Consider the following 24,941-nt stretch of genomic DNA (forward strand, 5'->3'; position numbering starts at 1 on the left):
CTATATAAGAGGTAAAATCAGCAGGGTATAGAATTTGTTTAATAAATCAATACGGAAATACGGGGAAAGCCAAAGAGGGAGGAGGGGAGAAATATGGATATATAAATTGTTCAATTGAGATTTGTGGAAAATTTGTTGTTATAATTTGAAAATTCAATAAAAAATATTTTTAAAAAATAAAATCAAATGAAATACAAATGAAATCCACTCTCATCCCTATTATTATTTAGGGCTAGGTGATACATTGATATAGCATCCAAAACCAGTTTAAAGTCCATATTGTGCTGTCAGTTTCATAATTTTTGACCTGGCAATATATTGTGAATCATGGTGTGTGTGTGTGCACGTACGCGTGCCATGAAAATCACAATGGGGGGAAAACAATGAAGCCAGCCAATGCCTCTACATAGTTCCATCCTTATTTCAGACATTGTGATATATCGGTATATTGCAATATTTAGCTGGTGATATTTCGCAATGTTGATAACCAGATATTGCCTAGCCCTATTTGTAGTTAAACTGAAATCAAGAAGCCATGTATACTTGAGAGAATAAAAATTGCATCATTTTAATCTGCAGAAGACAGCAAATGTTTATAACAGTATATGAGGAAAGCTTTTTTTAAAAAAAAAAAACAAAACCCCACACACTGCAATAGTTGATGATGCATAACTTTTTATTAAGTGCTACTGAGCACATGAACAGTTGACTGGACATTAGGGATTGAAAGGTCAAAGGCTCTTCTCGTTTGCCATGCTAAGAAAACTTTTAATACCTGATATCTGGGGCTATTACCCTTATGTGGAACTGAGAGGTGTTGAATGAGTGAAGGAAGGCACCTCGCAGTACTCCTGTTCTACCTACTACAAATATTCTGGGAGCCACTGACCACATTCTTTCTGCTTATCTTTTGTCACAAGGTCACATTGAACGTCTGATGGCTTTCATTAAAGGAGAGACATTTTTAGCTCTGAACTCCATAAACAAAGAGGCTAAATCCATATCTTTTGCAGCTCCAACCAGCTGGAAGGTGAAGTTCTGGAGCAGAGTACTGAAGAACAGGAAGAGCTCCATCCGCGCCAAGGCTTCCCCAACGCATGCCCGCTTCCCTGGCAAAGAAAAAGAAGACACAGCTAACCAGTTACCTAGGACTCTGCTCCATTAGTAAAAAAAAATACACGTTTTGAATGCGTTCTAAACATGCAATACCAGATGGTGGTGGAGAGCAAAAACCTTTTTCTATGAGCTTAAATCATTTGTTATAACGATTTAATTTCTGACTTATTTATAGCTTTATATTTCCTGTGTGCAGATCCACCCCTAGTGAATTCATGCAATATTGGTTTGGGGACTGGAAATACTAATGCACCCTCAAAAATGTACTGCAGCTAGAGTAAAGTATATTGAGTCACATTATGGGAAAAAGTGAGGAATACTGAATTCAAGACTAAAACTAAGAGTAAGACTAAGACTAATAATATAATGATTGGCCTGACGTAGGGATGGAGAGACATGAGATTCAGTTCACATTTAAAGCTCAGTCTATCAAATGCACCCTTTCTGAAACCATATGAGAACGGAAACACAACCAATCTTCAAAATTTTCACTTGTACAAATGTTCTGATGCAGTACTGCAACCACAGAATGGGAGGAATTCAACTTCATGTTTTCCAAAGATCCCAGTTTATTTATCCTTTTCTAGCTCCACACTGCACGCACAGTGACTCCTGACCCAGATGTACTTTATTTTTTTTCAAACAATATCATATGTTTTTGTGCCATCCCCTACTCACAGAAAATACCAGGGAAGGAAATATAATTACAAGACTGGCATGTCCAACCAGGGAATGACTTTGTAGGTCTCTCATTTTACTTCAAATCACAGTGCCTTTGTGAGAAGAAGCCTATTAGAAGCTGGACAGAGGGCACTGCCTCCTTTTAAAAAGTGGTGCATGCCATCAGCTTACAACAGGGTGCCATGTAATCCTTCAGGGAAATTGCAAAACATGGGGTCTGTTGACAGTTCAAAAAAATCCCAGCATCAATGGAAATGATGTTGTTTCACCTCCTTTCCAGAGATATTGTACAGAAGAATAAAAGGCTGGTCCTTTGTAAAGGTAAAGGACCCCTGACAGTTAAATCCAGTCACGGACGACTCTAGGGTTGTAGCACTCATCTTACTTTACAGGCCGAGGGAGCTGGCATTTGCCTGCATACAGTTTTTCTGGGTCATGTGGCCAGCATGACTAAGCCGCTCCTGGCAAAACCAGAGCAGTGCACGGAAACGCCATTTACCTTCCCGCCACAGTGGTACCTATCTATCTACTTGTGCTGGTGTGCTTTTGAACTGCTAGGTTGGCAGGAGCTGGGATCAAGCAATGGGAGCTCACCCCGTCGCGGGGATTCTAACCGCCGACTTCTGATCGGGAAGCACAAGAGGCTCGGTGGTTTAGACCACAGTGCAGCCATATCTCTTTCCTTACACTGTCTCTTGAAAGAAAATGGAAATGGCATTGTTTGCACATAAGTTACCACAGGCTCATATAGTTACCTGCTGAAAAGGCTATTAAGGCATCTTTCTTCTTGAACTGGCCTTTCTCATCCAAAAAATGTCCAGGATTGAACTGTTCTGGAGTCTCCCACTGGAGAGGGTCACGGTGCACAGTTGTGAACATTGGAGCAACAGCTGTGCCCTTCAGGGATAGAAGATGGCAGATTTACATTTTTGGTCTCAATTCATGACTATCTAGGAAATAGCCACACTATGATAAAATGATAAAATGGGGATGCTAACTTAGAAGAATGAGCTTCCACTAGGGATGAGCGGATTTCCTCTGGTCTGCTCCTGTATTAGTCCATAAGTACACACTGCCTTACATTCCACTCCAATCAATATGACCAGTAGAATTCCTTTTAAAAAAATATATATTCTACATCTTTTTGTATGCACTTTCCCCTAAAATACACATTTATGTACCCATTCTCAATCTAAAATATATTTTTGTGTGCTTCTGTGTGCATTTTCCTACTAAACCATTGATTTTAGTACACATTTTCCCCATAAAAGATACATTTTGTATGCATAGTTCTGTGAAATACTAATTCCGTTGGTTCATTTTAAAATGTGAATCAAACAAACAAAATTCTCCTCTATCACTAGTTCCTTCAGCTCATTTGCTCAGGCAAACAAAATCACTACTGATCTCCACTACTGATCTCCACTACTGATCTCATCCCTGCCTCCATGAGGGCAGTCCAGGGCCATTTATACAATCAGTTCCTAGAACTGCTCCATTTCTTCTCCACAATTCTCATGACAAAATGCTGGGCCATCATACCTTAGGGAAGGTGAACCCCCTGAATTTTGTATCACAAGACGTTGTACGGGGAATGGTCTCATTAATTGATGGTGGGTATCGTAGAATCTCATGGATAACTGCATTGGTGAAAGGCATCCTCACACGATCTTCCATGCTAGGGGCACGGGTGGCACCCATCGCCTCATCAATTTCCTGTTGGACTTTTGCTGTAATGAAAAAGACTCAAGAGATGTATTTCCTGGATTCAGATTCTGCTTCTCATCTGACAGAGTGAAAAACTTGGGCACTCTCTGACATCATGAAAACTCATGCCAACACATGATTTCCACTCATTCCTCTGTTCCAGAGCCTTACCACCTTGTTGATCTCCTGCTGGACTTTTCCTGTAACAAATATCATTTGGAAAATGTGCTTCCAGAATTCTGAGGCCCCATCTCTTCTGGCAATGTTCCTACCCCTGGACATAAGTGCCATTTGAAGACACCATGGAGCCCTCAAGACCCTTTTTATTTTTTAACAATGAGGGGAGGTTCAGGCTGATGCAGAATCCTAATGGAAACCTCCTAGTTCATAGGATGTCTTTTCATGTGTGATTACTAGTGGAGCCCATCATAGTCCCATCCGCTTTAAACTTCTCTGGGGTATCTGAATACCTTGAATATGTGGCAACCTAGCCATCACCATGAGGCCAGAGATCAAGGCAAAGCTTGTGGTTCCTGTCCCAGCCAAAAAAAGGCCAAACACTGTCATGACAAGGTTTTCAGTTCTGAAGGTGTCACTCGCAGACTTTTGTTCCTATGAGGCAGAGGGAAAGGGGGGGGGGGAGAGAGAAAAAATTTCACTATAAAGAAAGATGGCAAAATGGAGACACCTTAGCCCGTTCAAATGAGCATCATGGTTGAAATCCTGCACTCACCCCAAGAGGTGTTTAATACAATCACATGTATTTAAAATAGAATTATTTTTGAAATATAAAGAAAAGCACTTGCATATCATTGTATTACCAACGTTGTGTTGTTTGATTACTGGGATGTTAGAGCTAACCAAGATTATATACAGTGGTAACTCTGGTTAAGTACTTAATTCATTCTGGAGGTCTGTTCTTAACCTGAAACTGTTCTTAACCTGAAGCACCACTTTAGCTAATGGGGCCTCCTGCTGCTGCCGTGCTGCCGCCATGCGATTTCTGCTCTCATCCTGAAGCAAACTTCTTAACCCGAGGTACTATTTTTGAGTTTGTAACCTGAAGCATCTGTAACCCGAGGTACCACTGTATACCTGAAAATATATGGGATCAGAAATTATAGGAGTGATGGCAGTAAAAAAAAGAATAACTGGTTATGAATTTTTGTTTGGGCAAAGTAGCTGTCCATGGTACTCATGTAGGCTATAAACCGAGTGAACCAATTTTATTTTTATCGTAAGCACTTGCATTGTTTAGTACAACATTAAGCATAGACTTTAAAACTGGGCACAGGATACCTCAGCCTAATGAATAATGATAATAATTAAAAATGTCTTGCAAGGGGTGGCCGAGAGAAGTTGCTAGGGGAGGAGGCAAAGACAGAGGGGCACTCTGGTTGGCCTGGTATCCCTTCCCCACATGGAGTAGGACATAACTGGGCACCCATGCCAGTGCAAATAAATTTTTTGACCCACGTACCTTCTCAGACTTGATAAGGAAACAATCAATATAGTCACGGATGTTCTGAGGATCCAGCGTCTGCCTGTGTACTTTCACATTCTCATGGAAGAAAGCACACAACTCATCACAATCAGAAAAAATCTTTTGGTGCCTTCCAGGAAAGCAGTCCAATACTTTAGGGACAGCAGAGTACAGCTGAAATGAAGATGTGACACATACAGCCTTAAATATTGTGAATCCATCTTTTTATACTATGCCACAAAGATTCTGGCTGAAAAGTGATAAAGCAGTTGTTGTTTTTAATCACTTATTTTCGAAATCCAGCAGAAACTGTTGAGCTTCTGGTTCATTTTACCTCATTCCTAAGGATTAGGGATGATGGGCTTCCCTTGAAGACGACTCAGAAACATCAACTGGTCCAAAATCCAGATTACTGGTTCGGGTTCTGTTTAAGTTTCACATAACCTCTGTTTTTAAAAAGCTGCACACTTTGCCAATTTGTTTCTGGGCCCAATTCAATGTGTTAATATTAGTTTTTAAAGCCCTAAATGACTCAGGCTCCAACTACCTGAAAAAAATTATTTTTTTCCTTTCCTGCAGACTTCCTCAGGTGCTAAGAGTGGCAGAGGGGACCCTATGCCTCTATAGATGTACAAATGTGCCCTTGCAATGTTTACAGTTATACTGCATCCAGAGGGAAATGGTGGCCAGGCAAATGGGGGCGGGAGCAATGATAAAGTAAAAGGGGTAGGGTCAGGAAAGGAAAGGGAGATCTGCTGCTATTGGTGAACAGCCCTGGTAAGTTCTCCAACTTTTCTGCTGCCTGCCTTGCTCAAGGGTCCAGTTTCTCCCCTGAAATCACTGGAACTTTGTGATTGTGTCAATTTCCATCTCAACTCTGTCGAAGACATTTTCAGAACATTATTTTCATCTGATAGTTAGGCAGGCACACAATTCTGAGCCCTTTGTGCCATCGTTCATACTCCAACAAGCTAGGTTTTGGTTTTTTTTCTTTTCCTGATAGTGAGGAAAATGTTTGCAACTCAGAAGGAACAACCTACCAGTCCCAAGATAGTCCGAAAAAGGCCAACTTCATTCTCTATAATGCGTTGGTGCTTTAGGAAGGTCTTGTCTGTGTAGTCAAAGCGAGTCCCAAAGATGACTGATGAGATCACATTGGAAACAGCGGATGTGATTCTAGTTGTCGGATCAAAGCTCTGTCCTGTAGGAGGAACCGAAGACAGTCAGCAAGGCCTGATAAAAGTGGACCCCACCATCTTCAAACCCCAATACAAAATTAACTCTAAAAAGTGTTTAAACAGCTTGAGCCTGGTAGATTGCATTTCCATCAGTCCCAAGAACCAAATGTTAAAGAAATTAAAAGTAGTAAAGTGCATAGCTGTACCCCTGACACCTGAATCTACCTGACTCTGGGTCCACAAATTGGCTCTGACCCAATATTCAGGGCAACCTGGGCAACACTCAAATTGTATCTAGTCCTAAATCAATTTGGGGGGTTGTGTTAATTTTTATTTTAAAACTGCAATTAAACATAATTTTTGGGAGGTGAGGGGCAGAAAAAAGAGGCACTGGGTTTTCTTCTCTCCCCACCACCACCACCTACCCCATCCACAGTCCAAATAATCAACCCCCCCTTCATTTCTTTGCTGTAACATTCCACTTAATTAACTTATCTGATGCTGATTCTGCTAGCATTGCCTGCAACAGAGTTTAAGGTGGCCCACAAGGCCATGTTGACACTAAATAAAAATAAGTCCAACAACTTTCACTGAAACAATTTGCACACAGTGTGCACACCTAAGAAGTGTTGGTAGACTCTCTCTCATAGGCATTACTGGATTAGTGGAAAATATTACGGTGGAAGTACAACACATGAGTTGGGGTTCACCTGAATGTGGAGAGAGTTGAAAGGACAAATGGGACAAGCTTGCCTCTCTGCTGCCACTAGGCCTAACAGCCACATATTCTAACTATGCCATAAGCTAACATACTATAAGTGCCCATTCCTATATTCAGTCTAATAAATATCCTCTCCTTGCCCTGGGATAGTGCTTTCTCAGTTTTATTTTTTAATGGGCTAGATTACCTTTTGTGGCTGCCAATGCCTCCACCAGGCAAATAGCTTCCTCCTGCACCCTCTCAGACATTGATCTCTTCCCCATTCCAAAGTCTCTCAATGTCATAACCGTGAATCTGCGCAGCTCTCTCCATTGCATGTCACTAGAGTTGACTATCCCTGGGGGGGGAAGAGGTGAAGGTTATTCTGTCAGTTCTTGACCCAACAGGAACCAGAAGGAAGTTTCTACATGAAAAGGTAGTTCTGGTGCTTTCCACCTTAAAATTATATCCCCATTTGTAGTTACAATCCGGCAACTAATTGTTGCCCCCAAGAGCCCAGTCCCTTCTTGTGTAAGGGATTTTTGTTTCTTTGGTTGAATAAATAGGTATGTCCAGTGCCACATAAAAAAGTAAATAATGGATGGTAAGAGACATGGCATCACCCCCTTGCCTGCCTGTAGCCCACATTGTTGGCTGCAGTTGGGGTGGGAAGGTGAAATCATGTCACCCATGTTCAGAATGACATGCTATTGGCACTGGAGAGAGGTAGCAACGTATTCGGTTGCTATTTTCAGTTTGCAGACTCAATAAATGGGTGATGTTTCTTTATTTTTTTAACTGATTGCACAGAGGACAGCTTCCCTGGATCTTTTGGGGGGAATTGATTTTCAAAAATGGTTCTTTGGAGAAGCAAGCCACAGCAAAAAATAATGCCTTGCTTGATAGTGTTCGTCTTTCTTTTCTTTCTTTCCTAGACATGTTGCTAATTATCATGCACATTTTTGGGGACTGCATTACAAATCAAAGTAGAGCTAAACTATACATAAAAAATAAGAAGAAATAGCCTACCATGGCCTTTGGTCACTCGATCAATGATGGGGCTGTTAATACGCCCACCAAATGCTTCAGCATGATCCACCAGAGCATCTTTTACCACATCAAATCCACAAAGCACGACCATAGGTTTGGGTCCCATCCAGATTGTGAACATAGGGCCATATTTCTCAACCAACTGAAATGAAAGTGTTATTTAATTAGGCAATGAAGCTTCTTTTGGAGTAATTATCTTAAGGAATGGTTGCAATATCTCTTAGGGCACCTGCAGCTTGTTTTGTGTGGGGTTTTGCAGGCATATGCTGCAACATGTTACTGATGCAGTAACTGCACATTAGTGGCAGAATTCAGCTTTATTAGTTGTTCCCCAATACTTCCTCAGTGTTATTACATTATTGCCATCTGGAGGGATACTGTCAAGGTTCAAGAAATCCTATTTTTGTTCCTACTGGAACAAAACAGTGTGTCCACCTCAGGACTTTTGCAAGTGCAAACAGTATTTGAAATGGGATTGTGTATAACTACTCCAATGTCACCATGAGTACAGTACAAATAATCATGAATGCGCAATAAAAAGGACATTTGGATGGCTCCTGGGAGAATGGGCTGCTAGAACGCTGTTGTTCCTAAATAAGGTGAAACCACATCTTGAACTGCCTCTATAAAAGAAAGAGAATCTTGTGAAATAAATCTTATGTTCAGCCCCACCAACTTCATCAGGTATTTGATTCACTTTGCAAGACAGGTACATAAAGGAAAGAAATTTAGCTGCCCCTTTAACAGGTATGACACTGCAATAGATATCACATCATACATTTCAGTATGATCAACCACTGCTTCATATCTCTAAAGCATAACCATATAATTATGTCCAGGCCAATCAATGAACACGGGGCCATGCTTCTTGACATGCTGCCTGGTTCTGCTTCAGTTTGTTATTCATCACATTTGGTTAAAGGTAAAGGTACCCATGACCATTAGGTCCAGTAGCGGATGACTCTGGGGTTGCGGTGTTCATCTCGCTCTATAGGCAGAGGGAGTGGGAGTTGGTCCACAGACAGCTTCCAGGTCATGTGGCCAGCATGACTAAGCCACTTCTGGCGAACCAGAGCAGCACACCGAAACGCCGTTTACCTTCTCACTGGAGCGGTACTTATTTATCTACTTGCACTGGTGTGCTTTCGAACTGCTAGGTGGGCAGGAGCTGGGACCGAACAACAGGAGCCCACCCCGTTGTGGGGATTCGAACCACCTACCTTCTGATCGGCAAGCCCTAGGCTCAGTGGTTTAGACCACAGCGCCACCTGCGTCCCTCACATTTGGTTACAACTGCCCTAAGTGATCTTCTAACAATTATGTGGATTACAGTACAATACTGTTATGGATTACAGTACAATTATTTACTCCCATGTGACCTGCCAACCACAATCAGGGTTTTAAAGTATGCACAGAGTCTCCATGAGTAGTGGAGAACTTTTCACATGTTATAGGTATCATGCAGTGGAAGGGACAGGGCTTGGCAATGTGCCTACACTACCTTTGACCTGATGTGTTTACATATATACCCGAATGCAGCTAGCTTGCAACTTAATGGTTTCAAAATTCCATGTTGGAAACCACCCTGTGATCCTCAGATGATGAGCAGTATAGAAATTTAGTAAATAAATAAAATGAAATGAAGTAAAAATCTAATGTATATTACTGCTGCTGCTGTGCTTTTTTTAAATGAATACTGCTATTTCATTTAATGCCCTCTTCAGTTAGGGTGTCTCCAAACTGTCATTATTATTGCAAGATAAAATCTTGGGTCTATGCAGTTAACATAATCCTAGTGCAACAAATCCACTTTTTTAAAAAATGGACTTTTGCTTGTTGGAAAGTAATGGGGAAATGTAGTGAAAAGCATGGGGTGAATAAATGACCTGCAAGCTAACCAGAATGAATGAAGAATGAATGAATGCTCATTATCATAGATCCGGTCTGCAAGCAAATCAGAACAAATGTGTGAGATGTGTGTGTGTGTGTGTGTATTTTTCTGTCTATAAGACGCCCCCTATTTGGGGGGACTCCGATTTAAGGAAATGGGGGAAGATGTATACGTGTATAAGACGCCCCAAAATTTTTGACATTATTTTTTATGGTAACTTCTTTTTAAGCTTTGTGGGAGCAAATCAGAATGAATGCTGAATAGACCAATTGTCTGGAGGGATCTTAAGCTGATTCAGGGAAGCTCTAAAGAGCATGCAAAATAGACACATGCCAACAGTAAAAAAAACCTAGTAAAATCAAGTAATAAACAGTACAAATAAAAATAAGGAAAGAGAAAGGAAGCAGAAATCTGGGCCCCTTCAAAGCATGCCTTTATTATAAGGAAGAATGAGAAAGTATATAAGCAAAAGAGGGAACAATTAACCTTCTGTCCTTCCTCTGCTTCATTCCAGACAATGGTTGTTTATGCCGTGCCACAGGGACAAGGGAACAGAGAGAAACCGCAACAAGAAATGGATTTACCTTTGAATAGTTTTTGTTCAGAGGCATGACATCTTTCTGCAGCAGGTTCCCCAGGAAGAACCAGGGAGTGGGGCCTGGAGGTAGCTGGCTTTTCTCCTTGTACATTTTTAAGGAATAGAAAATGAAGATGAAGAAAACCCAGAGAAGGAGCAGAGCTCCTGTTACAGCCACTTCCATCTTCCTCTGAGGCTCTTCTTTTGGTCAAATATATCCAGGAAACTACTAAAGAAAGACAAGGTGAAAACACAGCTGCTTATTAGAGCCCCAGCCAAACCCCAACTCCAACCTTCTTAAAATAATCTTAGTTCCTTTATTTCCAGTATGTGTTCTATTAGGAAAGGTGGATTAATCAGCAACATAAGCTCTAGACCTGAGCTGAAAATAGGTTAATTTCTATGCTCTTCAACTTCAAGGCTAGGTACAGACTTACATGTTACTGACAACAATGTACATTTTCTTTAACACAACCACAAAATAATATTTTAAAACCATAATATCCATGTTCAAACACCACCACCCTCCCATCACTGACAACCTCACCTTTTTATCCATCTATGGGCATCCTAATACCAGTAAGGATGATAGGCCAGATCCCTCGGTGAGTAGATTCCTAGTCAGATCTGAACTGGCATCTCCCGATTTCAACCAGCATCTAGAAGTAATTGCTCTACTTCACAGAAAATAAATTCTGAATATGCCACCAAGTTTTGACTGAAATCAAGTGAGCCACCCACCCACTCTGAAAGGAAATATAATGACTTTCTATCTATGTTGTAACAGACTGTCCGGAAACTGTGTTACAACACGGATAGTGAAGCAATCACCCTTGTGAAAAGAAGCATTAATTTATACTGCATGGTACAAATAACCAATGTGCAATCAATATCTGATATTGAAAACACTGTTGATATTTGGTGCGTTCGTACTTCATTTTCAGTCACGTTCCCCTGCCCTCACCACCAGTAAACAAGTTTCTTACCCGATGCATTTCCTACCTTGGGCCTAAGATATGGAGGAAGGAAACAGAATATTTTTGTAGTAAGTTTATATATTTGAGAAATACTTATTGTCATGCCTGCCTCTAGAACATTTTTGTATCAATTAAAAATTAGGGCTAAGCTTTCTTTGTGGAAAAACTCCTGAGTAATCTTATTGCACCTTAAAATGTTGATGTTATCTCAACAAAACATGTAAATAAACTTAGCAAAACAGGGTGGTCCAAGGGTCAGAGGTAGCCCTCAAGGTCCTTTTTGGTGGCCCTTGGCAACATCTGACGCGCCCCCCCCAGCACTCAAATTCCTTCCCAAAGCCAGGTAAGCAAGGCACTGGGCTTTAGGAAGGAGGCATGAAGGCTGGCTCTGACAGGGTCCCAGAGTCCTCCTGTCTCCATCACAAAGCCTAGTTAGTGTTTTTCCAGCTTTGAGAAGGAAGTGAGGGGGTTCTAGAATGCTGCCAGAGCCTCATGCCTAGTGCCATGCTTAGGCAGCATGAGGGCTGGTGGGGGTTGTCAAATTTTGGGCTCACTCACCCCTTCTGTGCATCAAAGCAGTGAGTGGCCCACAGGTTCTATGTCAAAACACTCTTGCCACCCGTTTGGAATGAAAAGTTGGACCAGTCTGGCATAGAACAACATCACCCATGAATAACAGACTGATGGACATGAATTAAAACTAGAAGCATAGACACAGAAACAAGCCCACCGACCACTCACATAGATGATCCATTTCCATAACGAAGTGTGAAAGACTACATAAGTGTCAGATTAAGCTATACATGTGAAGATATTCATTTATATTGGGTGAAGAACCCATAGTCCTCCAGATGCAGCTGGACTTCAACTCCCATCATCCTATATCATTGTCCCTGCTGGCTGGGGGTTAAGGGTGGAATCCAATAACACTTGGGGGGTCACCACTTCCATGCCCCTGGTTCATGCAATGGTATGTGTAATGCTTTTGGGGGGTTGTGTGAGAGAGAGAGTTAATGGACAGGGGAAGAACATTTCTCTTGCTGTGAAATTGAAATGAAGTTGAAATTTAATCCAAGCCAGAGGAAGCAGGGGAAAGTTAAACTTTCCTCTCCTTCAAGGGTTCTTCCCCTCAAAGGTATTTACTGGCATCTACAGCATTAAGTAAAAGGTAGAAATGTGCTCTGTCAGTGCTTCCATGCCTGCGGTGAGAAAACCTTTCAGGTAATTCAAACTTCCTTAGGCACATCTTTTCCTGCAATGTTTTGGTGAATGGAGGTAGGGGAGAGAAGAAGCATATTCTTGAGCAAGAAACCCAAAAGATGCTTCCTGCCTTATGTAACAAAGTGGCAGAGAGGGGAAGTGGGGAAGAACAACCCCTGACCCCAAGCAAGTAAACCTGCTTACCTGGGCAACTTCTATATAATTATCTCTCACATTCTTGGTAGCTAAGCACAAGTCCCTGTGGCAACCCAATTGTGTAAGAGTAATCAAGCAAGAGAATAGATATATTCCTTTTGAGGGTGGGCAATAGCATTAAAAGTAAATTTTAAATCAAAGGCAGGAAGTAGAGACAGAACGTATCTTACTCTCATGAAATGAATTGGAACAGTTGTGTGGCATGACAACATGACCCAGAGACAAAAACACAATTCTAAAAAGTTTAGGGATGACAAGAAAATATTTCAAGATAGGCAGTCCTTACAGACCCTCCAAGTTTCCCTATTTTCCAGGAACAATCCTTAGGACGTCCCTATTTTCATCAGAGAAATGTTGGAGAGTATGGAGTTATGCGACCCCCGAGTGAAGGAGATGTAATTTTACAATCTTCAGAAGACATCTGAAAGTAGCCTTGTATAGCTTTATTATGTTTTTTTATATGTTGGAAGCCAGTCAACAACCCAGTCAGATAGATGGGGTATAAATATGATGATGGTGGTGGTGGTGGTGGTGATGGAGGGTATGGTCCTAACAATATTTATCGTTTTCCAAGGTGCATCAAAATCTTTACCATTTTATATGTCTATTTATTAGAATTATTTATTAGAATTAGAATTATTAGAATTATTTATTAATTATTTATTAGAATTATTTATTAGAAAAGGGACGCAGGTGGCGCTGTGGGTTAAAGCCTCAGCGCCTAGGGCTTGCCGATCGAAAGGTTGGCGGTTCGAATCCCTGCGGCGGGGTGCGCTCCCGCTGCTCGGTCCCAGCGCCTGCCAACCTAGCAGTTTGAAAGCACCTCCGGGTGCAAGTAGATAAATAGGGACCGCTTACCAGCGGGAAGGTAAACGGCGTTTCCGTGTGCAGCTCTGGCTCTGGCTCTGGCTCTGGCCAGAGCTGCGATGTCACGCTGGCCACGTGACCCGGAAGTGTCTCCGGACAGCGCTGGCCCCTGGCCTCTTAAGTGAGATGGGCGCACAACCCCAGAGTCTGTCAAGACTGGCCCGTACGGGCAGGGGTACCTTTACCTTTACCTTATTTATTAGAATGCACAAGATATGAAATATAAAACTTATGCATTTTAAGACTTTAAAGTGTGTGCAGAGTCAAATACAGAGCAACTGTAACACATCTCTTTACCAACGTATTCCTGTCTCAGGGATACTTTTAACAATCAACATTGACAGTGGTCTAGCAATCATCACAATGGCCTTCGGCAGTCAATGATACACCCAGAAGAGGAATTTATGTTGAGACATGGTGGTATGGTTTCAAATGTAGCATTCATATTTAGGTCCAACTTGGATGTATTCCTTAAACATCTTCAAATGTGCCACCAAAGCTTTGGCTCTACCTACCTTCTCAGATCTGAAAAGGAATCAGTCAATATAGTCATGGGGGTTTGGGGCATCCATTGTCTATGTGGGGAACTCCATTGTCTCATGGATGAAGGCACACAGTTTTTCACAATTTTTTGTCTTACAGGCAGGTAGTCCATTATTCTGGGAATGATGTACATCTGAAATTCAGATGATATGCACAGTCTTAGATATTTTGAATATTTTTAGTGCACCCCAAAAAAGTTCTGGCTGAATACCCCAAACAGTCATAGAGCAGCTTTTAAAATGACTGACAGTATATAGAAAATTGAGCAGGAACTTTGGAGCATCTGGTTCACGACACCTCACTTCTTAAGGGACGCTTATTATACGGCCTTTTGTAACTTGTTGTAACTGTTGATCTAGGCTTGGTTCCTCAGGTTAGCAACTCATCCCACTGAGATGTATGACTGTGCCGCAGTCTGTTCCAATATTCATTTGCACTCTCGCCCAGCATTTTCCATTCCACTATTATTGGTGTCTTTTGCACAAGTCTTCCTTTCCTTTTCATTGTCTGCTGATGAAAAATACATGTAATTTTAATGTATATTGCTGCACCTGCTAAACATGCATATCTTAGCCATCAACGGATATTTACAAATCAATTTCCTTCCCTGGGTGCACCCATTCAAAGATAATTCCTTTTCAAGTGATTCCCCCAACATCCCTAGATGCTACCCACCCCGTCTTCTTTGTCTCCTTCTTCCAGAAGCTGGAATACCAGATGTGCTTGACCAGGGGTGCCAACTTGAATGAAATATTGCAGTGGCCCAGGTAAGCCCCACCCCACATCATTGATCACATGACACAGTGTGCGCACATGATTTGCATGGCAATGCCCATCAACTTGGCAGGGGCCTGACCCCTGCAAATATTTTATTCTGGGGGCCAAAGCCCCCACAGCCCCTAGGAGTTGGCTTCTCCTATGTGTTGAATGGTTTATTTAAATACAGTGGTACCTCGGGTTACATACGCTTCAGGTTACAGACTCTGCTAACCCTGAAATAGTACCTCAGGTTAAGAACTTTGCTTCAGGATGAGAACAGAAATCGTGCTCTGGTGGTGCGGCGGCAGCAGGAGGCCCCATTAGCTAAAGTGGTGCTTCAAGTTAAGAACAGTTTCAGGTTAAGAACGGACCTCCGGAATGAATTAAGTACTTAACCCAAGGTACCACTGTATTAAGGTTCATTATTGTTTCACAAGATATGTATCTCTTTAAAGGCCAGAGTAAATATCATGACCTAGTTTTACAGCTGTGAAGCAGTATAGCAGGTGCTGTTAAGTTGTGTTAATTAAACTGTTTCAGCAATTGGGTGTAGTATATAAAGAGCAGCGTATACCTCTCTCAGTACTCTGGTGAATGGGTCATACTTCTAGATTTAATGTAAGAGGACTTTTTATTTTTGTAATTAAAGCCAAGCAAAAGATATTTTTGTGTTTCTTCATGGTTTCCTGAATGTGTGGTCTCTCCAGCATGCTTTCTGCAGTGCAATTAATCTGCTAAATATGCAACACTATGTGCTTGACTACAAATCCTGCTTGTGGCCTATTTTCATTCTCATCTGTTTGATACAGAACCTGGACCCTTTGCAAGACATGAATGGCAATGGAGAGAGTTTATAGGCTGACAACTGTATGCTGGAAATCATCCTACCAATAATTCCAGCAGTAAACACTGAATTTAGAATTGTATCTTAAAAGGAAATGGGAAACTGCTTGTTCTCAGCAGGAAATGACACTCTAGATCTTGGGTCTGAGTCCAAATGGCTCCCGTTTTTCTGACCCCATTTATTGTCTTTGGAAATTGGAGGTGATTTCCTTGAGGTTTATGAAGGATGATGAAATTCAGGAAAGCAGATAGCAATTCATAGCAGCAATCATTCTCTCTACTCCCACTCCCTTTCCAACACACCTTCATTTTTACAAGCACTGCTCTTTCTTCAATAGCTGAGGTACTATTTTCTTCAGCCAGAGAAACATGTATGCAGCATTGTTCTGGGGTGGAGAATGCTGGTTGACATGCACCCCATATTGGTGGCTGCAATTTTTTTTTAAGTGGCTCTTATTTTCTCTTCACAGTACTCAACAATCACACTGCACCCAGGGGAAATGATGGTCAGGCCCGGCCACTAAAAGAAATTGGGCATTCCGGGGGCCCACTAGGGGCGCATTGGAAGATGGCCAACAATAACATCTCTCCGGCCCGCACAAGGTAATTAAGAGGCTGTTATGGGAGTATGCAGCCTCCCTTGTTGCCCCAAGGGAATGGGGAACACTGCCCTTGCCTGCTGTGCCCATAAATCACCCCTGGATTCGAAAGAAGGGGGTGAGGGCACTAGGCAGAATGCCCTTGTGTGGACACCGGCTCTCCTGGACGCTGTCTCTGATCGCGCACTAGCTGCAGCAAATTGGAAATAAACAATTAGAAAGAAGCAAATGCACATATTTCAAGTGAAGAACGGGAGTGAAGACTGCTAATTGAAGGGACCTCTGTGAAAGAAGAGCAACGGGTTGGATTAACAGGAATATATCATGAAGAATACATCAAAGGCTGGTATGTCGGCAGCGGGACTGGGGGGGGACTTTTTTATTTTCTTCTATGTGATTAATCAATAACCCCTCCTCAAGATAGAACTGTCACCTAACTGATCCAAGCAGGATGATTAAAAACTGTGTGGAAATGAATTCTAACCAAAAGTTTGCTTTACGGAGATTGAGAAAAGAACAAGAGCTTTTGGAATGATGCAGCAATAAAAAACAGAGGCGCCATTTTGGCTGGTTTTGTCGAAAGATTTATGACCGGGAGGAGGAATGGACTTGTTTTCATACTGGATTCCTAGCGAACCTCCTCAAAGGACTGAGAAGGGAGCGACAGACCAGTGAAGATTAACGACGGCAAGAGTGTTTTTATTTATAGAAGCGATGATATACGGAAGCCATCTGATATGGCTCTTGGATGAATGGAAAAAACCCACACAGGATTATAATGTGTCTTAACCTGCTTGTGGAGACCATCAGAGGTCACAAAGAGAAAGGAAAAATATATGAAAAACAAAAAGAGATGTGGAAAACAATAAGAAAGGATTGGATAGAACTGTGAACATTATTTGGACAGATTTGTGGATTTGAAAGCAGCAGCAAGAAGATGATTGGATCCCCTTTGGAACTTGAAATATGGGTACCCCCAACAAAAAATTAAAATTCGGCTTTGTAATTTGGAATTTATGTGATTTGATTTGATTTGATTTGATTTGATTTGATTGGTCGGTTAATAAAAATTATTTAAAAAAAAAGAAATTGGGCATTCCTACTGCTGCCACCATTAGCTGTGGCAAATAAAAGGGGTAGGAGCAGCAAAATAAGACCTGGTGCTCATGGTGAACAACCCAACAATGTCTTTGTATCATTCATAATTGGAGGCCTGAATACATCTTTTAGTGGTTTTGGAGTCTCATAGCTACTGCAGCCATAAACAGAAATCACTGCTTTGGGGCGTGCTTATAACTTTGTGGAGCCAACTGCTGACCTCATCACATGTCAGCAATGTCTAGGCAACACGATGACCATGTACATACGCAATTGACAATCTTTATAGAATTCCTTCAAACCATAACAAGTACAAAATAAAATCTTAGTCTAAAGTCTCTGAAAATCTTTAAATGAAGCGAGGTACCAGACTTTGTGCGATGATAGACATTCTGTGAAGCTTTGTGTATTCTGCAAATATGATGTCCAACACTGAACAGTGATTCCGGATATTGACTACTGTTTCGTAGAATTCTTCATCAGCGTGGTGGGAGGATATAGAATTGCTTCATAAACTGAAAATAAAATTTTACAAACGATGACCTGCATGCACATATCACTTTACAAAAATTATAATACAAACAGCAATGAAAAAGAATACATACCCCATCTTATATCAAATGAATGTGTGTAAACGAAAATATCAAATGCTATGGAACAGTGCTCATGTAATAATGTAGTCACTGCTACTAACAATATTTTTTGAAAAACATATAAAGCCAACTCCAGGTGGTGCTAATAACGAGGAGGTTGAGTTTAAAGGTACAGTGCAAAGTAAAAGACAAAATACAAATAATCAAATGAAACAATTAAGGTCTAACTTGTTATGGTTTGAAGGTACTTGTTATGGCTCTCTTTGCAACACAGGGGTTTGTTTGACCTCATCGCAATGACAAGTCTGTTGAAATTTTACAGTCCATTCTGAAAATGGATGCTTTCTACAACAAATGTACTTGTGATTCGAGGACTGTCCCCCCACGCTTGGGGATAAGAAAGACACACAGACACAGTATTTAAGGTTAATGGGCTAGAAAAGGCCACAACTTTATTGATTACAGCATGTGAGAGGTATTGGCTTAGGCACTGGAGAAACCTCAAAGTTCGACTCCGCCCCTCAGGGAGGGGTGAGTCTAAAAGGGGTTAACCATCAGTAGGGGGGGGCCTGTTGATGCATTCTACAACAAATGTACTTTTGAACTACAATCCACAGCTGGAGCTTTGCATCAAGCCCTAAATCCACTGCTTTCACCCACAGGAATCACCCCATCTAAGTATCAGAAGAGCTATTGGCATGTCAGCATATATAATATGATGTAAGATCGTAACAGCCTTTTCCATAGCAAACGGTAGAATGGGCAGAATTCAAGCTCAAGTGCTTCTGTACTTTGACATACTCTGAGTATCGGGGGATGGAGGAAATGCTATTCATTAGCAATATTATTTCCCCTGAAAATCAGTGTCTGGACTGAATAAATATCACAGTAATCCAGAATGTGGAAGAAATTAACATTGCCAGTTGCTGCTGTTTAACAATATTTCCCCTTTCACTTCATCCTGCTGCAATGGAGTGCAGATGGAACTGAGTTTTAACTTGGAAATGTTTCAAGCAACTTTCCATGTGGTTTCCATTACATAAGAGCCTATTCCTTTTTCTAATTAAGCAAATTCCTTCTCCCTGCCCTGGGGGGCTGCTTTTGGGGTTGGGGGGGGGGGTTGGAGGGGAGATAAGCTAGACACAAGAGGAGCTTGCATGGTCACCATTTCCTCCAACAGGCAAAGAGCTTCCTCCTGCACTCTCTCAGATATTGATCTCTTCCACATCCCAAAGTACCAAAGGGTGGAAATAAAACAACTGGCCCTGCTCCCTCGATATTGCCTAACTTTTGGTGCACAAACCTGAAAGCAAAGAGGTAGAGATCATTTTTCCAGTTTTCATCATAAGAAGAATGAGCAGGATGTCTCTACAAGAGAGGGGCGTTCTGTCGCTTCCCAATTCAAATTATATTTCCCTTTGTACATGTACACACAAACACACACAAACACACACACACCGTTACCTCCTTCATCCTTTTTCCTCTTTCATATTTTTTTCAATACTCCCTACAGGAGTACAAATCTACAGGATGGATTGTGTTTTGGCTTGTGTTATTTTATTTATATTTATTATTTATTTAATAAAAATTATTTTTAAAAACCTGCAAAGTGGTTTACCCAAAACAAAAAACAAAAAAGCACCACAGCAGTAAAATAAGGAAAAATTGGCTGTGTGTAGGGGGCGGGGAGAAGGGCAAGGCCAGGCCTAATCTACTCAGCCTAGTCTCATTTTCTTCACATATGCAGACTTCCCAGGACCCAGGAAGCCCAGCGGAGGGTAAGGCAGTAGGGCGGTTCATAAAAAACTGTTTTAAAGAAAAAGCCTGCTCCAAAGGTCTTATCTTACTAAACTAGGGATTATATAGCTATATATGAAATTTCATGCATATCAGTTAATATATTGACCCTGCTCCACTGAATTGAAATTTCAGCCTTCATGACATAGGAAAACAGCTATTTTCGTGGAGGAGGGTCAAGATATTAACTGATAGGCATGAAATTTCATATATAGCTATATAATCCCTAGTGTAGTAAGATAAGACCTTCGGAGCAGGCATTTAAAAATAAATAAATTATGAACCGCCCTAGTAGGGCAGTAATTGTTCCTTGATAATTTGTCACCCCCCTCCATGATGGCACCTGGGGCAGCCCCCCCCCTTTCCTATGCCGCTGGTTGTTTGTTTATAAAACATCTCTTCTGAATTACTACAATAAATCTGGAACTTCGTGCTAAATACAACACATGGTAAGGTAAAGGGACACCTGACCATTAGATCCAGTCATGACCAACTCTGGGGTTGCAGCGCTCATCTCGCTTTATTGGCTGAGGGAGCCGGTGTACAGCTTCCGGGTCATGTGGCCAGCATGACTAAGTCGCTTCTGGTGAACCAGAGCAGCACACGGAAACGCCGTTTACCTTCCCGCCAGAGCGGTACCTATTTATCTACTTGCACTTTGATGTGCTTTCGAACTGCTAGGTTGGCAGGAGCAGGGACCGAGCAACGGGAGCTCACTCCGTTGCGGGGATTCAAACTGCCGACCTTCTAATCGGCAAGCCCTCTGTGGTTTACCCACAGCGCTACCCGCGTCCCTAATACTACTTAGGAATGAAGAATATGGTAAGGTACAATGGAATATTTGTGAGCTCCGCATTCTTTCTTTCTTTTTCTTTTTAAATATATATTTTATTAAAGATTTCTTGGTTCATAAAAGTATATGCAATGTCTCTTTTTTCAAGTTACATTTTTTTACAGATCAGTTTCAGGCAGCTGGGAAATTGAAGAGAGCGTTTAAAACAGGCTCTCCCCCCCCTTTCAGAGTCCCTCCCTGCTGTATTCAAGCAATGGCAGAAGTGGGGGTGGGGGTGGAGAAACAATGAACAAAAACTTTGGTTTTAAATGAAGGTAGGGGTTTAAGCATAGCAGGGATGGGTACAACACAGAAGATTATGCCAAAAAGCTGACACAACAGAGCCTTTACTAAATTCCTTCTCAATGTACTCAAACTTTCTTTTAAACTTCCACTCACTCCCCCCCCCCATTTTTAGAATTCTGCCTCGGTCAGAGGGATGTGCCAGTCTCCAGGCACCGGCTGAATTCCTTTTGACCTCCCTCCCGCGACTCCCGGCAGGAAAACAGATGAGGTCCGTATCAGCGATTTTTCCCAGACTGTGAGAAAAACACACCACTGCTTCTCCTCCTCCCTGCATATCCCCAGGGAGGGGAATCAGACAAACAGAAGTGTATTTACATGTCTTTATTTCTGTCTCTAGCAGCCATACAGATAAAGATGTCTGCACTCTCCGATCAACAGAGAGAAACTCTCAAACTCCACCCATGTACATCCTGTACAGGTCATATGTCACACACTGAGCTCACATCCTGTGCTCAATACGGAGAATGGACTGCCCCTTTATTGCCATGGTAACAGTCACAAACATCCTGTCTGGCTTTCCAGCCTCCAGCAGCTGACGTAGCTGCTGCTTCTTGCTTCTGCATTGCTTCTTTATGGTAACACCCATGTGCTACCCTCTGCTCACTCTACTCAAACCTCTGCCATTTTTAAAAATGGCTGCTTTCCCACTCTTGGTTTCTGTCAATCCCTGCTTTATTCAAACCTCTGCTTTTGTTTAAAATCACCATTTTCTTCTGTGTCATTCTACCGCCACTTGTTTAAAAAGCCATGCTTCCCACTTTTCCGGTGCCGCCTCCTCACGGTTCTCAGCCTCTGTTCATGTGAGAGAGATAAAGGATGAGGAGCCTCAAACAGTCCATAGTACTTTACTCAAACTTCTGCCATTGTTTTAAATTATCGCCTGTCCGTGTTCTTCCCTTCTTGCTTCCATGCCATGGCTGCTGCTGGTGTGCAACCTGCCTTCTCTTTTGCCCCACCCTGACTGCATGCAAATCCAAAATTGTGTTGCAGCACTACAAATCCTCCAATGCGGGCTGCATGGTGACAGCCGTACATTTTTATGTATATTGGGCATATATTAAATTAATCTAGCTCAGACACATAAAATGGGGGGAAGAGGAGGATAGTGTAAACCTTGAACTCCTGCATAGATAAGCAAGGTACAAATAAATGTCACACATAGTCATTTGTACCTATACAGTGGTACCTCGGGTTAAGTACTTAATTCGTTCTGGAGGTCCGTTCTTAACCCGAAACTGTTCTTAACCTGAAGCACCACTTTAGCTAATGGGGCCTCCTGCTGCCGCTGCACTGCCGGAGCACGATTTCTGTTCTCATCCTGAAGCAAAGTTCTTAACCTGAAGCACTATTTCTGGGTTAGCGGAGTCTGTAACCTGAAGCGTATGTAACCCGAGGTACCACTGTATATTCTCTTTCTAATAATACAAAAGATGGGGCTATCCTGAGAATCTGTTGGATTATTCAGGACAGACATAAGGAAATACTTCTTCACAGAGCACATAGTTAAACTCTGAAATTTGCTACCACAAGGCAAATGGATGTTAAACAAAATGTGTATTATTCAGTTTCTGTCTGCTAATGTTGAAAGTCTTAATATAGTATATGGAAAAGGGTAGCAATCAGTTGAGGCCCTTTCACCACAACAGCATAAAAATATCCATAAACATCATATACTAGTGTAAATGTGCACATACAAAAATATATTATATAAGGGGAAATTGCTTTTAGAAATTATTATATTGGCCAAAATTCATATTCCAATGCTGGTGAATTTTCATGAGAACCTAAAAAAGAAAGAAAGATGAAAACTGATGTGGAAATGGGGAGATCTGAACTCAGCATGGGAAACTGAGAAAAACTGGAATTGACAGATCAATATCAATTAACAGTGAAACCCTATGCAATGTAGATTCAGAAGCAAGTCCCATATAGCTTAATGCGACTTCCACCTAAGTTAAGTACGTACGAGATTGCAACCCAAAGCTGTAGCCTGAGACACACTTACTTGGGAGTAAGCCCCACTGAACTCAGTGGGACTTACTTCTGAATCTACACTGTATGGGAGTGATATTGCTGTCCCCTCTAACTAGTTCAGAGCAAGCAGAGGATGCATCATCAGATTTCTGCAGGCTTGCATCAGAGTCAAATCAAATTGCTTCCAATGATTTGCAATTAATGCAGTCAAGCGCTAGCCTTGTAATCAGAAATCTAGTTATTTGAACTAGAAAGGAAAAGCAAATGTACCAAGAAAATATAAGAATCCAAAAGATGCTAAGCTATAACGTAAAAACCAGCTTGCAACCATTGATTTAAAAAAATCAGATACAAGTGGTTTAAATAAGTAAATAAAAAAATAAGAAGGGAATCCCCATCCCTATATATTTACCTGCAGGCTGTTGAAGTCCTTTTGCATTCTGGGTGCCACCTTTGCCACCATGATTAAAAGACAGGCAGAGAAGATTGCATATGGGCTATTGCTTCCAGGGGAAAGATCCAAGAAGTTGAGAAGACAATCACTGGGTGGGAGAGACCCAAATGTGGCCCCAGAGAAGCTGGAGGGGAGCTTGGAGAGGGGGGGAGGCTTGGTCTTCGGGTTGTGACAGGGAAGCAAATAAGGGAAGAGCTGCAACATCTGCTGAGCATGCAGAAGGTCCCAGGTTCAGTCCCAAGCATCTCTAGACAGGGCTGGGAATATTCCTTGCTTCAAACCCCAGAAAGCCACTAGCAGCCTGTGTAGACCGCATTGAACTAGCCAGCCCAATGGTCTGACTGTATAAAGCTGCTACCTACCTTTCTTTCCTAAAATTCAGGGGGAAGTATTTTCTTGTCTTCTGCTGCCATCTCCTGGTATACCATAGAATAGATAGATAGATAGATAATTTATTACGGTCAAAGACCAGCTCACGTAACATAACAATAAAAACAGCATTCATAAAGATAAAATATACAATCGGAGCAGATTGCAACAATAGCTCATGAGTTAAAATGGAGATATATACCATAGAATGATAAACCACCAAATCTTGCTAAAGGAGAAAAAATGGGCACATCACATCTCCTGTTGCTGTCCTTGGATTGGACAGATAGTGGTGGTTGCTGCTAACTCTCTAACAGGGTTGGGTTAGCAAAACTTGGAAACTGGCATTTTATCATATGTGGTGGGATTGTAAGGTAATTAAAAAATTTTGGGAAATGATACATAACGAATTGAAGAAAATGTTCCATTTAACATTTGTTAAAAAACCTGAAGCATTTTTATTAGGGATTGTAGGCTATGATCTGTCAAAAAAGCTGAAAAACATCTTCATGTATGTGACAATGGCTGCAAGAGTTTTAATAGCACAAGTATGGAAGACTGAAGAAACCCCAACTAAAGAATCATGGCAAGAAAAATTGATGGACTATGCAGAACTAGCAAAACTGACATACAAGCTATGGGACAAGGATAACTGTGACTTTAAAGATGAATGGGAACCCTTTTTCAAAGTATTTGAAGACACAAGAAAGCAAACTGGACTCCTTGGCTGGTTTTGAATAAACATTCACAAACTTTTTATTGATAATTATTACCTAAATGGTTTAAGGATCTATACAACTGTGTAACATGCAGAAAACAGCATTTTTAGAGAAATCAAAGACTGGAACTGAGGGAAGTCGGGGGGTGGAGGTTCTGTGGGGGGAGGGAGGGGAGGGAGGAAAAAAGGGGGAAATAAGGATGATATATTTCTGGATAATATGTTTTGTTTTAATTTTGAATAAAAAAGTAATTAAAATAAACCTTGGAAACTGGCAGTTCTAAGTTGGTGTCCAATCATATCTCTTTCTCCGTAATGCATTCTAGTCCTGCTGAAGGACAAAACTACAGCTCTCAGCCTTCCCTACCTCACAGGGCAGCTGTGAAGATAAAAGGGGAAGGGGAAGACAATGT

General features: G+C 41.5%; 1 protein-coding gene across 3 annotated transcripts; it reads right to left on the reverse strand.

The window, feature by feature from the left end:
- Positions 1-658: 658 nt before the first annotated feature.
- Positions 659-23,573, reverse strand: LOC307210326 (cytochrome P450 2B4-like). 3 transcript variants are annotated; one of them, XM_079966121.1, is made up of 12 exons: positions 17,858-18,055; positions 14,435-14,693; positions 14,159-14,319; positions 10,391-10,612; positions 7,895-8,057; positions 7,074-7,223; positions 6,028-6,188; positions 4,985-5,161; positions 3,975-4,116; positions 3,340-3,527; positions 2,553-2,694; positions 659-1,109 (listed from the first exon to the last, which is right to left on the reverse strand). In XM_079966121.1, exons 4-12 carry the CDS (start codon positions 10,565-10,567, stop codon positions 922-924), a joined length of 1,488 nt encoding a protein of 495 aa, XP_079822247.1. In that variant the 5' UTR covers positions 10,568-10,612; positions 14,159-14,319; positions 14,435-14,693; positions 17,858-18,055; the 3' UTR covers positions 659-921. The 3 variants fall into 3 exon arrangements, with proteins under 3 accessions (XP_079822247.1, XP_079822248.1, XP_079822246.1); XM_079966122.1 differs by lacking the exons at positions 14,159-14,319; positions 14,435-14,693; positions 17,858-18,055 and adding exons at positions 10,931-11,042; positions 23,400-23,573; XM_079966120.1 differs by lacking the exons at positions 14,159-14,319; positions 14,435-14,693; positions 17,858-18,055 and adding exons at positions 10,931-11,129; positions 23,400-23,573.
- Positions 23,574-24,941: the final 1,368 nt, after the last annotated feature.

The sequence above is a fragment of the Podarcis cretensis genome (genome assembly GCF_951804945.1).
Source record: "Podarcis cretensis genome assembly, chromosome: 2".
Lineage (NCBI taxonomy): Eukaryota > Metazoa > Chordata > Lepidosauria > Squamata > Lacertidae > Podarcis > Podarcis cretensis.

What these genes read in the sequence shown, in the direction of transcription:
- LOC307210326 (XM_079966122.1), bottom strand. Translation starts at nt 10,567, where the DNA reads ATGGAAGTGGCTGTAACAGGAGCTCTGCTCCTTCTCTGGGTTTTCTTC. An exon ending in TTCGGACTATCTTGGGACTG is followed by an intron (nt 5,162 to 6,027) that starts GTAGGTTGTTCC and finishes TCTTCATTTCAG; the next exon opens with CTGTACTCTGCTGTCCCTAA. An exon ending in TCCTTATCAAGTCTGAGAAG is followed by an intron (nt 4,117 to 4,984) that starts GTACGTGGGTCA and finishes TCTGCCTCATAG; the next exon opens with GAACAAAAGTCTGCGAGTGA.